We start from the raw sequence: 18,542 nt of genomic DNA, 5'->3' as shown, positions 1-18,542 counted from the left end.
CGGGCAGAAGGATGGTGGAGGAGGGGGGAGGGAGTCTAGGAATGAAAATTTTAAATCTCAGCTGTCAAAGGCACCCTAGTGATTACCTCTGCCACCTGGCACCCTGTAGCCTGAAATTGCTCATCGTGGAGGCAAATCTAGCAAGCTGAGAAGACATCTGGAATTGGGTTAAATGACTGATTTCCGGAGCATGCTGCAGGCTCCCGCCATCCAGCACCATCTCCTCCACTTCCCCACCTCTCACTCCAGGCTGCTGGGAGAGGCTGGTGAGAAGTGATGGTGGTGGACGCTGTGGTCCAGGCCTCAGTTTCCCCACATGTAAATGATAGGGAGGGGGTTAGACTATGCAGAGTCTCTTCTGTACAGGACAGCCCTCCATCCCCCAAATGAGGAACTGCCAGACCCCAAACAGCACTAGTGTCCCGTGGGGGAACACGGGACAGTCTCCCATCCCGTGGCCCAGGATGCACCGAGGGACGTGCCGTTTCATCGGTCACCCTGAGGAAGATTTAATGATGCTCAGAGAATGTGCCGTACGAGGAGAGGATGGGGAGGGGAGTCAGGCATTTAAGCGAAAGATTTACAGCAATGAGATGAGAAGCTGGAAGCAGTGTGGACGAAAGCTCACGAAAACTCCATTAGCTGGATGCCAATCAGGTCCCAGGGCAGAGACGCTGGCCTTACTCTCAGAAATAAGGGGACTCGCCTTTTCTCTTTAGACTCCACCAGTGTTTACTGAGCCCCCACGGATGCCAGGCTCCAAGCTGGGTGCTTTGGATCCACTGAATCTTTGCAGCAGCCACGAGCAGTAGCTGCCACGGCTGGCTCAAGGAGGCACTCTGGCTTCCAGGGTCACAAAGCTGTCTAAGGAAGGACAGAGTGAGATCAAAGCCAAGTTGCTCTGTCTCCCAAGTCTATGCTTCTTCCAATAATAATAACGCTACTATGATGATTAGATGCTTATAGTCATATCATAATATCATTGTTATCATCACAGCCACCATATACGGGTCACGTGCTATCAGCCGGGAACTAGGTTCAACTGTTCACACGTGCGGCCCCGTTGAACCCTTGCATCATTCTGGTGGTATAAGGATCCCCACTTTTACAGATGGAGAAACTCAAGCCTCAGAGGGCTGAAACCGCTTGACACAAGTCACCCAGCTTATAAGAGGCAGAGCTGAGACCGGAATCTAAGTCTGAGATCTTTCCATTCTTGACGATCTTATCGAATGCTCTCGCTGTACCAGGCACTGTGTAAGCACTTGATATACTTTATCCTCTTAATTCCTATAAAGAAAGTCTCACTCTCCCCATTATACAGAAGGGGAAACAGAGGCTCAGAGGGGTAAGTGACTTGCCTAAGGTCACACAGCTGACAACTAGCAGCATCCGGATTCTAACCTGGGAACATCTGAGCTCCGAGTCCTCACACTCTGGGCTGTCCCTCTTTAAGGAACCACCCCCAGGCCCTGTTTGAGCATTTTCAAAACACTGTGACATATATTCACTCCCCTTTGACCACTAATCATTCACAAAGGCTGTCACTCTGGGGTCTCCTGACTCTGGGGTCGGATTCTCTTTACACACCTAAACACCTAGAACTTGACACTGAGTCTCCAGAACCATATTCAAGTTGTTAACCTGCCCCTTCCCCACCAGGGCCCTATCCGAGGGACCATCTTATAATCCTCCTGGGTCCCAGCTGGGGCCAGGAGGGTCACTATGGGCAATGGTTTTGGGGTTGAGGCCAAGGGAGGCCCCTTCAGGACTGGTGTGGTCCTGGGTACACTGTAGGGTTGCAAAGCCCACCACCTTTTATCCTCTAGGGTGGTTGCTTCCTGGAGCCCTCTCCCACCACCCTGGGGGGTCTGAGACCCTCCCCAACCCAGGACTGTGCAGGGGAAGACAGAGTTGTATCAGAAGGTGTTGGGGGTTTGGGGGTACGTGTGGGTGTGAGGGAACCAATGGGGCAGGAGATGCAGACCATGAGAGTAGCTTGGGCCTGGTTGTAGTGACGGTGTGTTTGGGAGGTGGGACACTTGTGTACAGTGTGTGTGACAGGGAGGCAGTGTGTGCATCTTGTGTGTGTGTGTGCGTGTGTGTGTGTGTGTGTGACTGGGTTTGTGATGGTGTGAGTAGAGATCTACCTATTAGGGTGTGTGGATACTGAGCTCTGAGACTATAAATGTGGCCCCGTGGACCTGGTTCATCCGAGCGCGTTTGGGTCTGTCCATGTGGGAGTCTAGGACCCTGTGTGAGCAGGTGTTTGCCCACCTGCCTGCCTGGTCTCTTGACAGTGGGCACTGGGCTGTGGCTGTGTGCTTCGGGCTGTGACTGTATAGTTGTGCACTGGACCTCTGCGTGATGAGTCTTACCAAGGGGAGGAGACATAATCTTGGATGCTCTCTCTGGGTTGCCTGGCAACCAAGTACCAGAGAGAAGAGCTCCCCCTCTTCTACCAGAAGGCCTGGCTGAGCCTCAGCCAGCCTCCCACTGGACTGGCCCAAAGCCACCAGGGTTGGGCATTTCCCAACAACCCCTGAACAGCCAGCATCCAGATTCGAACAAAAACTTTTGTCTCCTCAGTGCAAGGCCACTTCATGCTTGAGCCATACGAGAGAGCAGAACAGGAGGAGTGGGCCCCTCTGCTGGAGTCCAGCCCAGACTGAGTCTCTCCCCAGGATGTCAAGAGCACAGAGACCCTTACACCTGGAGCCCACAGACAGGTGCACGGTTGGTATCGGTCCAGGTCCTGCATATCACAGAACACCTTGCATATGGGTCTCTGTACAGGAGTGTGTGTGTCTGACCGTAGGCATGTGAGAGCAGGAGTCCACCCTTGGTAGTCTTTGGAGTTACCTGCTATTAGGGGCTCACCCTTGGATCCTCTTGCAGACATGACCTTGAGTAACTGAGGGCACTGGGGTATCACTCAGGGCCCTGTGAGCCCACAGGCTCTTCATCTAGGCCTCTGGCCAAATGCTCTGCCCTCCTATCACCCCCAGCTGGATGCCTGTCTCTTGGGCCACATCAGCACGCATCTCCAGATGGCCTCGAGGGCCCAACTCTGATCCAGGGGCTCCAGAAGAGACCATCCGGCCTGGTACCACACCAGAAGGCCATGGCACTTCCCAGGACCATGGCACTTCTCTGGACGAGCTGCCCTGGCCAAGGAGCAGAAGACCAGTGGCTCAGAGACACGAGCTCTAATCCTGACTTTGCTTTTCCTCCCTGAAAGGTGGCGTCTTCACCTGTCAAACGGGCAGCTCTCCTCCAGTACACACAGGCAGCTCCACCCTTCTTCACTGACCTTGGCATGCTTCCTCTCCTTTTGGAGGCTCAGTATTCTCATCTCTAAAATGGAGGCATAAATACTGGGTGGATCATTCAGGGATGGACATGAATGAGATTTGTCAGTGCAGTGGAAGGGACAGGCAAAGGGCTGTGAATCTGTCTCCTTAGAGGAAGTAGAATTCCTACCCTGGCATCTCCCCAGATGATTTTCTCCTGCCTTCCTGGATGCCAGGAGGCCAGACTGCAAGTGTGGGAAGAGGAAGGAAGACTCTGTAAGCCCAGCTCTGCTGAGACAGGTCTCCCTTTGACATTTAAGCATCTGCTAATGAGTCCCTGACCCTCCCAGCTTAGAAAGCAGAGCTGAGCTGAATGCCCTGAATACCAAGTAAGGTGACGTTTTCAGAGGCCTTAAAGGGCCAGGGAGGGGTCAGAAGCTGCTGCTGTGAGTCTCTCTTTGGTCAAGGTGTGCACTGGGGTGGGGGGCGGAGGGGAACACGTTTGGGAAGTTAGTTCTAGGAGCAGTAAACCTGCTGGATGTGGCGTCTTCCTACAGTCTTGCCCATTCTGCTTTTGGAGGGAAACCACATGGATTCACAGAGAATTCTGTGATGTCTAATGGGAAGGCTGGACTCCCAGGGATCTGGGGAACACTTTGGAGGCCACCTCTCTCTGCAGGTTGCTCTCCATTATGGCTTGGTGATTGGAACACTGAGAACATGCACGGTGGCCAACACGTTGAATCCTCCTGCTACCCTCATTTCCTCCATCTGTAAAATGGGTTGGGTCACCGGCTCTCCACACCAGTGGTGAGAGGCTTTCTTTTCTCTTACGTCCGAAAACAAAAGAGAAGTGACCAGCCTGGGTCCCTTGACCTCCCTAACACACTCTTGTGATACAAAGAATTTTGGACTTCTACAGCGGTAGGTAGATGCCTTCCTGTTTGCAAAAAAGCTCTCGTGCCCAGCAGAAAGGGCCTTGGTTTTGAATTCAGACAGACCTGGGTCAGCAACTTACTTAGCTGTGTGTCCTTGGACTAAGCCTTGGTTTCCTCATCTGCATATGGGGATCATTATCTCTACCCTGCCCAGGTGGGACAGAAGGTGATGCAATGATATTTACAGTGCCTGAGACCTACGAGGATTTAGTCAATGTCTCTTCCTGCTCCTTCTCCATTGCTCGTTCATGATATGTGAAGGGTGGCTAGATCGCAGGTAGGAGACACTACCAGTGCCCCATTAATACACTCCTGGCGCTCACCATCCCAGTATAGGCTGACAGTGACCTACTGTAAACACCTAGGGTATGTGAGGGACAGACTGCACTTGCCAGGGAGTTAATCTCCCTGGGAGCCACCCTCAGCCAATGATGGGTGAACGTTGGAGGATAAATACTGCAGCTTCCTGCTCCTCCAATGGGACGTCTCTGAAGCACGCTCTCCACCACCTCCCACAGCTCCCCAGTGGGAGTAAGCCTCAGCTGTCCTCAGTAGTGACCTGCTTTGTAAAGGGCATGTATTGGCTCCTTCCCTTCCCTTTCTCACGTCTCCACTCCCCTGGAGGTGCATCCTGGGGTCATGATTCAAGTAAACCAAAGCTCACATCCTTGTCTCCGGGAGAACCCAACTTAAAATATCTTGGGTCTTTGAGCGTTCTTAATTTACAAGGGAAACGCTGCACAGAGTTCAGAGCCACTGCTCTTCACAGCCTGTAGCCTGTGAGAAGGGCGCTCCCTGGAGCTGTGCGGTACACAGCCCGTGGACAGTAGCAGCAACCCTGAGGAGTGTCTTCCTAACGACCAACCCTTGCTGAGGAATAGCAACAAAGGTAATAATAACAGCTGCTTACTGTATGTCATTAGTGCTAAGTATGTTACACATATCACCCCTCAATTAATCCTCACAACAACTTAAGAGGTAGAGGATGCTATTATCCTGTTTTGCAGGTGGAGACCCCGAGACCTAACAAGATTTGGTCACTTTTCCAGCTCATACAGCTAGTGGGGAGCAAAGTAGGGATTTGACCCCAATCTTATTTGACATCACATCCTAGGTTCCCACCTCTCTGCTATTCTGCAGGAGGCCTGCCGAATTCCAACATGGTTGGGCTCCAGAGACCCCATGCCAGCCACCTGAATTTCCCAGAAACCCTCTGAGGCTCCATAGTAGGGGTCCAAGGATCACAAAAGCCCGTGCCCCACATTCTGATAATGTCAGCTCTTCATTGCCAGGCCAGCTGGGATGGTGCATGACCTCGGAAGCTTGGAGTTTTTACTAGCAAGAGGCGAGCAGAGCAACTGTTCATCAACTCCCTTTACTGGGGGCAGATGAAGAACATCCTGGAACCAGCTGCAAGTATCTCTGAAGTCCATCATCTCTTTGTTCTGAGGCTTCACAAAAATGAGGTAAATCCCACCAGGCATCAGCTTAAAGGCAGGCGTGGAAGAGTTCTCCTTGGTTTGAAAGAGGCCATCACCCCCCGGGTAATTAGGCCAAGCTCTACTGCATTAAAGATGCTGGTAAGGAGGAAAGGCAGTGAGCTGGGAGCTGTTAATGGCTACCTATAATCAGAGAGAGATTGAATTACACAAAGAGCCTAACTGTCCAAGGAGAATTCAAACCAGCTATTTTTAGGCATCACCAAAGGCTCCTGTGAGCTGTTGGAAATTCAAACAGCTTGAGTTGGGTGCCGCTCAGAGTGAATTGAGGAATTTTCATTTCAGGAAGGAGGGTGCCTCACCACTACTCCATAACAGGCACTGTGCTATGTGCTTTCTCAATTTTATCTCACTTGGTGGTCAGAGCAATCTTTCAAGGTTGGAATTGTCCCCATTTTACAGATGAGGCATTTGCAGCTCAGACAGAATGACTGGCTTGACCAAAATCAACACAGCAAGTAAGTGAAGGAGCTGGGATAGAAACAATGTCTGTCTGATTTCAAAATCTACAATCATTGCTCCCATAGCCTTCCTGGATTATGGTTCATGGAGAAGAGCAAACCAATTCTCCCCCATCATGATGCAGAAGGAGAAAAAAATTTCTAGCTAACATCTCCTTGGCCCTACACAGCAGAACACATGAAGACCCATATGAATTATAAAATTCAGGCGTCCCAGGCATATATCAAGGGAAAGGAGAGGCCTCCAGGCCCGGCAAAGAAGGAGCTAGACATAGCCCATCCATCCAATATGACTTTCCGTGGTCATCTGAGGCTCCCCTCAGCAGAACTGGTTAAAATGGAGTATCAGTGAACAAAAAGTACAAGCATTGCACATTTCCCTTCTAACCTTCAAAGACAGAAAGTTGCCAGAACTAACAACAGTACACAAGAGTCACTTATGTAAATTGTGATCCATAAGTCAAGATCTATTTTTTCAGTGATAACATGAGCTTCACAATACTTTCACCAAGATAGAAAAGAAAAAACAAGAGGGAAAAGTGCTGAGTCCTGGGAGAGGCTGGGCTGCAGTCATGGGGGTTTTAGGCGGCACTGAAGGATGGTCAGCACCACGGACAGCCACCCACGGGACCCACTTATATATTGTATATTTTGTGTAATTCTAATGAACCTTGCAATGCAAATCTTGCAAGAATCTTTCAGGCAAATGAAATCTCTTGCAACACCCTATAAAGCCATAATACTCTCAAATCGCCAGCAGGTCTCTGCCCCTGGGAAGAGAAGCTACACTTGCTGACACATTCAGCAAACTGCTGTGAAAAAATTGTAATCCAACCAAGAAGGAAGTCCATTTCTCGGTTCTTTTGTAACAAGGGCAAAGAGTCCATGTGCCCGAGAGTCTGTGGCAAGAAAGAATAGCAGGGTGCCTGCAGACATTTGCTCTGCCAACCTTTTAATGCTCTCACTACTGTAGGAGCACTCCATCACCTCAGAAACACGTAGGCTGGCTTCGCACGCAAGGTGGACACCCCACCAGAGCGGTGCTTGGGCGATAATAAGCCTCCTTTGGATCTTCACAGTCATTAAGAGTTCTGTGCCACTGCTCAGGGAAACACAATTAGGACACGGTGTTAATACAAACTAATGACTCTACAAATGGAATCTGGTTTCCACCATACCTGTTTCCTGGAGTGTTTGCTCATCGCCCTCCCTAATGTAATGCATGCTAGTGTCGTGTGCCAATGGAAGGCCTCCCTTTCTGACTTATTTGTGTATAAATCAGATCTCAGGAATGGGAAGCCACTGAGTCAGAACAAAGGCACTGGATATTGTGTATTGTGTAGAGTCAGGACGCAGGGCAGAAGGAGAGGTCAGGGGTCAAGGAGGAAAGGAGATAAGTTAAATCCAAGGAACACTCCCAAAAGAGAGGCAATGGGGTCCAAAATCCAATACAAGAGGTCAAGGTGTCTACAGCACTATATAGAGTTAGCACTCAAACCAGGAGTCAGAGACCTGGGTTCCAGCCTATGCTCAGTCCCTAAGAAGCACTGTGGCCTTGGAAAAATCATGCCTGCCCATCATCTCTAGAAATTACCTCTCGGCTTTTGAACACTCTATTCCCTCTGCCTAGATTTCTCCCCCACCCTTTGGCAATTTGTTGAGTCTGGATATCCTCCTCTTTTACACCAGGCAAAATCCTATGCATCTTTCAAGACCTTAATCAGTCAGCTCTCTTTTGTGGAGCCTCCCGCAGAGCTGTTCAATTTAGCCACTTGTGCTGTCTGGGCCTCAGTTTCTAAAGCTGTAAAATGAAGCATCAGTGAGGAAGGTGCTTCCAACAGGTCATTCAAAACGTCACCTTTGCTGATCCTTTTGTTCACGGCTGAATACAAGACTCTCCCTTTCACCTGGAAATCTTAGAATGAGATTCAGCTCAAATGTTGCTCCCGTGGCTTCTATATATACACCCCATGCTTGAACAGATCCCACTGGTCTTGGGTCTGTCTCTCCATTAGATGGTGATCTCCTTGAGGGCAGGGACTGTGCTTTATTCCCCATTGTCCTCTCCACGCCTAATACACATGGGAGCAATCAAGTGTTTAATGAACAGTCCCCATGCTCTCTCCAAATACCATGTTGCCAACTGGGAGCCCACTAGGAGTCCCAATTTGACAAACCATCTGTCTCCTTATCCAAGCCACTTCCATTCTCATCTCAGCCACAGTAGCCTTGAGATTAGTAAGGCTTAGATTTCCTTCAGGAGTTTCCAGCTGAAGGTGCCCAAGCTTCCAACCTTGTACAGTGACGATTCAGAACAACTGGGGTGGACTTAGAGAATCCAGGACTCCCCTCTCAGTAGAAATGAATGGGTTCCCCGTCTTCGACATAAATACAAAGATTCCTTTCTCAGATGGAACAAAACACCACTGCAGAGGTGGGCAAGCTGAGGGGCACAGCAGCATTCCCATCAGCCTCAGGGGTTTCTCACCAGCCACCACCCACACAGCCCTCCCACTGCTACCAGGGCAAAACACACCCAATTGTAACGGGATCTAGCAGTCTCGGTGTGTTGAGGTTTATATATTTCAGCTGACTGAAAAATCTTTGATGGTCCACGAGAGTGTTATTATACCAGGTGATCTCAATAGTGTGTGTGTGTGCGTGTCTGTGTGTGTGTGTGTGTGTGTGAGAGAGAGAGAGAGAGAGAGAGAGAGAGAGAGAGAGAGAGAGAGACAGACAGACAGAGAGAGAGACAGAGACAGAAAGACAGGAGAATGTTCATATTACCCAGCCCATCTGAACATTAACCAAAAGGAGGTCTAGCTAATAGTGGCTGATGACATACACAGCCCAATTCTTGTTATCTAGCTCAGCATCATCCACTAGAATGTTCTAGTGGCATCAGCTTTCGCTCTAAATACACACAACTTTAAGGCCATCTCTTCATATGGTCAACGTCGCCATCAAAATAATGTAAACATTGGCATAAAGAAATCAATATTGGGGATGATAAATCTGCTATCAAATTAAAACCTCATTACACTAATGGCCAAACCAGAGACTTGCTGTATGGACATTATCCAGCCTGGATTTCACACACCCTCCCCGCCCTCTGCCAGCCAGACCTGCAGAGCTGGATGAACTGAGGCAACGATGGGGAGGCAGATGGTGCCTCCGTTTCTAGAAATCAGCCGCTTTGTAAATTGGCGGCACGCGGGACCCCGTTGTAAAGCAAAGCTTGAACAGGGCTTCAGAAACATGGGGTTTGGAAAACAGAACACAGTGTCAAGCACACCAGCAATGAATTTTTATAAACAAAGACATTCATACGGAAGAGGCCTTTCTCTGCATGCAGACAGGCATTTAGGTTCTGCCAAATCCACCTGGGTGGGCAGGCTGACATTCTGGGCGGACCTTGTCAGCTCCACGGAGGTCTAAGGCCTTATTGTTCAAAGTATGGTCCATGGACCAGCAACCTAGCATCACCTGGGAACTCCTTAGAAATGCAGAATCTCACTGGTTGAATCAGAATCTGCATTTTAACAAGATCTCCCTAGGGTTCATTGGAGCATCCAAATTTGGGATTCTTAGTTCTGGATTCCTGTTCCTACCTCGGGACTGCATCAGAAGAGTAACCAGGACAAACCTCAGCCCTCTGTCTTTCGTCAAGGCCATTAGCTCTTCGTATAGGTCTGAAGGTCACCTTTGAGGTCACAAGACTGTGTGACCTTGGGCAGGCTTACTTAAATTCATCAAGCCTCGGTTTCCTCACTGTAAAATGGAGATAATTAACCATGGTAACTTCCTGAAAAGTCTGTAGGGAAGGGAAACAAAATCAGGCTTGCAGTGGGCTCAGCACGGTGCCTGGCACACGGCAGATGCTTGATAAATAGACATTAACTGCTATTAAACACCCAGAGAGGGGACAACGGGACAATATCCACAGAAGAGGGGGTGGCTCTTGTCCTCGGCTATTCATCCCCTTCCCTCCCTCAGTTTGGAAACTGGAGAGATATTCCAACAAGACTGAGGCACTGGCAGGCAAGGGATAAATTCTCTCTACAGGAGCATTAAACACATAAGCTCTGGAGTTGGTTTAAATCCTCTGCTGCTGGTGTGACATTGAGCCTCAGTCTCTTCATCTGTAAAATGGGAGTGGGTGAATAACAGTGCGGTTTCAAGGGTCATCATGAGGATTAGATGTGCTCTCCCATAGAAGGCACTTGGAAAACGATGAAGTGTTTGCTGTTGTCACTGTCATTGTCACCATCGTTAGACACAATCTGCTTTCAGAAAATGAGGAAGGACAGGCCAGCTCAGGCTCTAGCTGTTTGCTAAGGAGGAAGAGGGGCGTGGCTGGAGGTGAGGCTGGGGCAGGATGGTGGCAGCCTTGGAGGGCAGCCAAGGGCTTAGGAGCGGTGGGAGCCGTGGAAGGTACAGGTGGGCGCTCAGGTGGGCGAGGGCAGAGAGGGGAGGGGCCGACTCACGTACACCTGCGGGCTGACTCCTGGGCCAGCTGCAGCCGGTAGACGGAGAGGCGGTTGGCGCCACCGCACACGCTGCCCCGCTCGCCCTTGCAGTCCATGTCACACTCCGCCTCGCTCACGTTTGTCGCCTGGATCTTGTGGCCACAGTAGCACTCGGCGCCGAACTCCAGCCCAGCATACAGGTAACCCCTGGGGGAGGCTGCTGTCAGGCCAGGGTAACTGCCACCATGGAGACCCCAGGGACAGGGTGACTCACCTAGTGAGGAGGCCTGGGGGATGGGAGGGCTCTGGGGACCAGGAGGTCCCAGGGGAAATGGAGAGACAGATGACGGAAGGTGGGGGTAACAGAGAGACCCCAGGGGACAGAGGAGACCTCAGGGGACAGGAGACAGAAGCTTCCAGGAGACAGGGAGACCCCAGAGAAATGAGGAGATTGGGGTGGGGGTCTCCCTATCTCCCTGGACGAGGGGAAACAAGGAAGACCTTGGGCGTCAGGGAGACCCAGGGAGATCTGAGGTACAGGGATACCCCAAGGGACAGGGGGATCTGGACTGAGAATAAGGAGACCCTGAGAGGGTCAGGGAGGCTAAGGGGTTAGAAAGTCTTGGCAGTGGGATGGGCAGGAAGCCAAGAAGGAATACAAGGAGGTCCCTGGAGGACAGGGAGACTCTGGAAGGGGACAAGACCCCAGGGACCACCTGCTTCCATCCCTGCCTCATGTCTCACACCCCCATACACTTACCCACATAGACACACAACGTCATATTCACACCCATCTACATATACCTTCAACACACAGGACACTTCACACACACACCCCTCTGGTCCTGTGGTCCCTCTGCCCCACCCACTCTCTTGTTCTTCCCTGTCTAGAGTCACAAGCCAATCATATCTGCAAAGTCCAGCCTCTTTATTCCAGGAAACATCCCCCAGAAATGCCTCTATGTCCCCTGAGAGGAGCTGGACCCAGGGGAGGGAGCAGGGACTCTCGTATGTCTTTGGAAGGTGGCAAAACCAAGGTCACGTATCCAGCCAAGTAAAAAATTCCTTTCCTTAAAACAAAAAAAAATATCCAGGCACCGCAAGATTGTCAATTTTTTTCATAGCTATGGAATCATTTCCTAAAAAGGACTTTTAGTAAGGACCTGTTCTCTAAACAGATGAAAAGGGAATTGCTTGCTCTGGCTCACGGGGTAGGTATGAAGTGGTGGGGGAGAGGGGAGTAGGACAACCCCTGCTCAGTCCTCTTGCCCACTGTGGCCTCTGAGGCATTTTCCAGAATTGTGAAAGCTCCTTGGGGGAGCAGCCTGCAAAATACTGGTCATGCAAGGCTGGACCTATGGGAGGTGTCAGCTCACGCCATCACTCGGGACTTCTGGGGGCTGGCTGGAGAGACAGACACACCCAGACTCATGTCTCCAAACACCCCTACTACTCGGGTAGCGTGTGATCACACGGTCACCTGGGCAGACGCAGTAAGAGCAGCTTAAACTATCTGGGCATCTTGGAGCTGGGCCAACCTCCTTCTTCCACCTGTCTGCCACTGTCTCTCTCCAGCCTTGGTTCTCAGGTGCCCCTGGGGCCCGTCTCATATAATTGGACCCACTGATAGAAGGAACACTGGACAGCAGGAGTTTCTAACATTTCCCAGCTGGGTGTGAAAATCAGAGCAGTGGTGCTCCAACCATAGTTCCAGGACCAACAGCATCCAGTGTCACCTGGGAACTTGTTAAAAATGCAGATTCTTGGGCCCCGCCTCAAACCCACTAAATCAAAGGCTGGGGGTGGGGCCCGGCAATCTGTTTTGAGAGATTCCAGGTGATGCTGACGTGCGTCCTGGAGCTCACAGCCTAGATGGAGTGACAAGCGCTTAACAAGAAAACGCCAGCAGAGTGAGATGAGGGGTGAGATGGAATAAGTCGCAGATTGTGGAAGTGCAGAAGAGGCCCCCAACCTGCCTGGGGTGTCAGGAGAGACTTCTCAGAGGAGGTGACAGCCAAGGTGGAGCTTCAGAAGATGAGTCAGATCAACTCGCGTAATTCACTCTGGTTCAGTGCATACTTTCTGGCTGCCTACATGGGTTTCCAGATGGATGCAGAGATGAGTCAGCTGCAGCCCTACCCACAAGGGGCTCCCCAGCTAGGTGGGGAGGCAGAAGCAAGAACGGGCTTGGGCCACAGAATGGCAATAGCTTACATTTGCTCTCTCCCAGGCACTGTTCTCAAATATTTGCTTTGCAAATATTAACTCTTCAACTCCCACAAGACCTGTCTGAGGGTGTGGACTCTGAAATTCACTTCTGTCTCCCCACCATTCAATAAATAAATTAAAGAATCAATATCCTCAAGAGCTTGGAGTCTTTCCCAAGCTGGAGATGGTCCTGGGCTCAGGATTTCAATGGTGGACTGTTCTGGAAGCTGATTATAAAGGGGACAGTGTTTCCTAGTCAGGAACTGAGGGGAGAGTCCCTTGGCCACTCACTTGCCCATTTCCACTCCAGCCATGCAGTGGAGCCCCTCTAGAGCTTGTGATCACCAGAGGCAACTGGCTAGAGTCTGAAGATGAGCATGGGGACCCAGGGCACAGGGGAGGAGAAGGTCAGCTCACTCCACAGTGCCTCTAGGGCAGCAGTGCTGGTTCCCAGGCCTGGACTGAGGGTCTCAACTCGCCAGTCCTCTGGGGCCTTATCCACTCTTGGAAAGTCAGCCCCCCCCACCCCCAGTGCATGTTCTAATCAAGAACATCATTTTCTTCTTAGATTGGAAAACACTGTCTGGACAGGTGAGTGTTTCTCCCTGGCAGAGAAACAAATAGTTTCTTGGCTGGTAAACCATTAAATAGCCCTGATCCAAGGCTCCCACCTCACCCTTCCCACGGGCATCACACAAGCCTCATGCTCACAGACTCACACTTGCCTGCATGTAAACACCCACTTGTGCTTTCCGCACAATTCGGGACCCTTGCAAACATATCCACAGAGACTCCTGCACTCACAGCTACTGTTATTTAACGACAGTTAGGTATTGGCATTAAGCTTACAAACATATGACCCTGCATACTGTACACTGCAAACTCACTCCTAGGTAGAGTCTCACAAATGCCCATAGACCAACTCCCTGCTCAGTTGCATGCATGTATGCATGTGCGCACACACACACACACACACACACACACACACACATACACATCACCCTTTCCTTGTAGCCGCATGTTCATCCTCCATCATGCCCTCCCATGGAAAAAGAAAGACCACCACAGGTAGGAATCTGAGAAGGAAGGGGTCTGAATGCCTGGGACACTGGTGGGGCCCTACCGTTCTGCACAGTTGTCTTGGCAACGGAAGATGGTCATCTTTTTGTAGTCGAAAAAGGACACGCCTCGAAGGGCCCGGCTCTGGGTGTCATCCAGGTAGCAGCCGATGTACTTAGCTTTGGGGAGATGAGAAAAGTCAGATTTGGCAGGGGGGACAAAGCTGAAAGGGTCTCAGGAGTAACCAGTGTGCCTCTGGCTATGTGGCCTTGCTGACCTTTTGGTACCAATTCCTTCCTCTGAGCAGTAAAGTAGAAACAAGAGAGACTGAAACTCATGTGCATTGGCAGAACATGATCTATAAGGGCAGTGGTGTCCCATGGGTAAGGCTGTGGGCCCTGGAGGTCAACAGAGAGGAGGGAGGGACCTTTCCAAGGCCAGGGTTAAGGTCATGCCCCTGGGCTCTACTGGTGACAACTGGGCACCCAGTAACCCAAGCCAACATCATTCCCTAAGCACCAAGCAGATGAGACCTGTATTAGGACAGCTCTGAAGAGCTTGATAAGTTGACCGCCTGTTATCATTTCTACAAGGTGGCTTAAGGTGTTGTTTTCCCTTGGAAGGAACACTGGCCTGGGATATCTCAAGATCTAGGTTGTCATAGGACTTTGGTTACATTCTAGTGCTGACTTAGTGCATTTAGGCCAGTTAACCTCTCTGAGGCCTAGTTTTCTTCATTGTGGGGATGAAAATATCAGCCCAATGAGGTTAAAATGGACTTATTTGTATAAACGTCTCTACCACAGTGTCTTGAATATAACAGGCACAAAGTTAAGGTGAGTGGAATAAAATACCAGCCATTCACAGTGCTGTATAAGTACTTTACAGTTTTCCCACCTTGTGGGCCAAGGTGAATGCTTTCATCCAAAAGGAAATTTTTAAATAATGTAAAACAACTATACAATTATAAACCATTCACTTAGTTTTCTTAAAGTAGTACACGTGTTCCTGTACTTCCTGGTAAATAGTACACAAAGATGGTACTTTACAGTTTATAAAGTCTTTTCCCATATGTTCTTACAATCATTATTATTAATTTGGACATGCACTTTGCTAAGTGCTTTACACATATTGTCTCAGTGAATCCTTAGAATGACCCTATGAGGTAAATATTAATATTCCCACTCAATGCAGAAGAGGAAGCTGAGGCCCAGAGAGGCTAAGTCACCTGCCCAAGGAAACACAGCTTATACCTGTGGAGTTAGGTTTGGACCCAAGCAATCTGGCTGCAGAGCCCATGTTCTGAACTACTGCTTGTTTCTCTTTGAATCCGAGAATCTTTGCAATGACCCAGGTGCAATGACCCTTGGCATGCTTAAATTCTTTTCTTAGATGATTGAACAGAGGCCCAGAAAGGTGAAGTGAGCTGTCTGAGACCTGAAACTAATTGATGGTAGAACAAAGATTTAAATCTAGATCTATGGCACCCCAAACCAGTGCTCTTTCCACCCTTGCACTTGGAAATAACTGAAGGTTAGACTGAGGACCCAGCCAGCCCTTGGAATTAAACGGCCCTCATAGGGAATGACTGAGGGAAATATTACATGCCACTTGATCTCATTCATGGGTGGGCTGCTGTCTATTTAAACTGTGGGCTTCTTGTCCCCCTCACTCATGGTGGAGAGCAGGGTCTAGCAGAGGATACAGGCTCATTATGGAGCAACAGTTTCTCTCAACACCACCCTGGTAAGTGCAGAATTTGTCAGTCTCGCTGGAGATGCGTCTCATCCCTGATCACCTTGAATTTCTTTCATAAGACAGAGGTGATTTGGTCAACTAAGAACAGTCCATCTTTAAAAGAAACATTGCCTCCCTGGAGCGGGCACATCAGATGGTGACAGCTCTGGAAAAGCCTACATCTTGTCACTGTGCTTGTTCAACAATGCATGTCCCTCCTGTGTCACAGAAGGAACCACGGCCCTGGGGCATGGATGCTATTTACATCTGGGCTGGGAGTGAGAACTTCCACGGGCCATGGTGCTGAGAGCTTCACACCAACTTTAGCTCAATAGTTCGCTAGAGGACAGAGTGTCCAAGGATGGGCAGGAGGAGAAAAAAAAGGAGGAAGGAGAGGGAGGGAGAGGGGAAGGGGGGAAATGGTTGTTTTATTTTGTCAGCATGAGGTCACTGTCATCAGATCAAAAGCTCTGTGTGTGTGTGTGTGTGTGTGTGAGAGAGAGAGAGAGAGAGGAGAGAATATGTATTGAGTATCTACTATGTGCTATCTACTTTACTAAGTGCCATGCCTTATTTTAAAAAATTCAGTCCTCACACCCTTATTAACCCATTTTATAGGTGAAGAGGCTGATCCTAATGACTATCATATCTCTCTGTCTTAGACGCAAATCTTTGTTTTGGCATACGGTATATGTTCTGACTGGTAACCACCCATGTTACTCCATGTTACTCGTTTTTAAGTAGAATTCGCAACTATGTAGTCTGCCTATGTTACTACAGCTTGGAAGTGTCTCACTTAAAATTTAAGCCCAGATCTGTCCTCCAGCCATTTTACATTTGGGGAGGCTTCACTTCCATTTGGCCCACAGACTTCAGGATCACAAGGCGCCACACTGAGTCCTGATGGAGAGTAACACTCGTGACCCAGAACTGCCGGGCTTGGAGTTGGATGTACTATGACCATGGGTGGTCTCACCTTAGGGTGAGGGTAGGTGCATTTGGCCATATATGGGATAGTGGATTGTGTTAGATGAGATTTTTACAATCAAATTAATAGGAGTGAGAGTGTATGTACACACACATGTCCTCTACGGGGTGAAGGGGTGGACTGTAATGGTACTGTTTGTGCCTTCAAAGCACCCCCTCTTCCTATTTTTCTGTTAACAGATCTTAGCTGCCCTGACCATGAGGAGACACTGACCTTGAAAGAGCCAATCATATTGCACCTGCCACCAGCCAGTGATTGATGGCTACAGGGAAGGGCACATGACCCATTCTTTGGATTTTTATAGATTAAAGCTGGGAGAAAGAAATCTGTTTCCCTTGGGTTATGACACAGGCATTCTCTAAGCCCAGAGCTACCGACAGCCACAATCCCTGGCATCAAAGTCAGTCTGTATAGGAGAAGAACCAAGCTAAGTCAGAGGCGAGCAGAGATGAGAGTTAGGAAGAGAAGGGCACAAATCATTCATTTGAAAATCTAGCCCCTTCGGTAGTTTGGTGACAAGACACAATACATTTTCTTCTTTAGCTTAAGCTGATTCAAGATGGGTTTTTGTCCCTTGCCACCAAAGGTGCACTGACTAATATGTTGATTGTCAAGTTAAGTTGCTTGAGTCCACCCAGCTTGGAGAGTCTAGACTACATCCATGTCTAGGCTGCTTTTTCCCATGTACCACATTCAGTCTTGGCTTGGGAGAAGGGCTGCTCCATCCTCCAAGAGAGGCCTTCCTGGAGGGATGATGGGAGAGGGAGGGTCTTTTAGGGAGAAGAGTTGAGATTTGACCATAAGTCCAACTGCCCCTAAGCCTGGGCTTTTAAATGTTGTACCACCCCTTCCCTAACCCTCCCACAGGCCAGGCATCAGGCTGAGATGTCCTACATAACAGGTGCTCAAGGACTTGTTGGGTGAACAGATGACCTTCCATTTCTTCATCTGTCAACAGGAGGATAAAAGAGATACATGGTACCGTCACTGATGCTCCAGAGAAGCATGGGCGTGTTACATACTGTGACCCGATGGACGGGCTGAGATCTCTGGGTCAGGAAATGGATATTGAGTCTGTTTGCTCCCTGTCCTGGGCAAGTGCTGGTGACTCTTTCCCCGCTGACCCTTCAGTGCAGGCTGCGGCCAACGCAACCGGTGACCCTGTCCCTGGAGCTCTGTCACCCTGCTAGCAATGAGCTCATCAGCCGGGGTAGTGTCCAGCCCACTTCTGCCGTTTTCCAAAGGCCCCGCCTCAAGTTCTGCTGTGGTGGCAGAATCTCCCGGAGATGAGGTGGAGATCGAGTATGCAACACAGGGACAAAAATCACAGGTCACTCAAGGGTGCATTAATGGCCGAGTTCACATAATCTTATCAGTTTATCTCTGCAGCCATCTAAATATTGCTGAAATGGCAAAGTCCTGTCCCAGCCTGCCTATTTATCTCAAGCACAGAAACCATGAGGGGTGAGCCCAGGAGAGCACAGGCATCTGGAAAGGAGCTCTCCTGACTGTGTTTTTTCCCCTTTCCTTTTTTTTTCTTTTGCTTCAATTAATCTTCCTTTTCAAGAAATTTTGCTCTCTTCAATGAAAGTAATTTGTTAAAAAGATAGCTACACATATGCTAATTTGTATTCCTCATATTTACTGTCTATGAGTAGATTCACAGACAGGAGGCACCAGATCTGGGTTCTAATCCTGACACTGCAGTAGCCTTGCAGTATTACTCAAGCTCCTGCCTGAAAAGTGGGAATAGTTATGGGTTGAATTGTGCCCCTCATCAAAAAAAAAAAAAAAAGATAGGTTGAAGTCCTAAGCCCAGTACCTCAGAATGTGACCTTATTTGGAAATAAGGTCATTGGTGATGTAATTAGCTATGAGGTGATACTGGAG

The 18,542-nt window shown here is 49.4% G+C and overlaps 1 protein-coding gene across 5 annotated transcripts in view; it reads right to left on the bottom strand.

Annotated features, from left to right (window-relative positions):
- WSCD2 (WSC domain containing 2) overlaps nt 1-18,542 on the bottom strand; it is a 247,943-nt gene that overhangs the window by 19,887 nt on the left and 209,514 nt on the right. For 4 of the 5 annotated variants that reach the window (XM_082353819.1, XM_082353822.1, XM_082353820.1 and 1 more), the window contains 2 exons: nt 13,992-14,106; nt 10,683-10,867 (listed from right to left, as the gene is read on the bottom strand). The exons of the other annotated variant lie outside the window; for it this stretch is intronic. In XM_082353819.1, coding sequence (XP_082209945.1) covers nt 10,683-10,867; nt 13,992-14,106 — 300 coding nt within the window. The remainder of the gene's footprint in view (nt 1-10,682; nt 10,868-13,991; nt 14,107-18,542) is intronic. 5 annotated transcript variants of the gene reach the window in all.

The sequence above is a fragment of the Balaenoptera borealis genome, assembly GCF_965194805.1.
Source record: "Balaenoptera borealis genome assembly, chromosome: 14".
Classification (NCBI taxonomy): Eukaryota; Metazoa; Chordata; class Mammalia; order Artiodactyla; family Balaenopteridae; genus Balaenoptera; species Balaenoptera borealis.
This window is presented reverse-complemented; position numbering and strand designations above follow the sequence as displayed.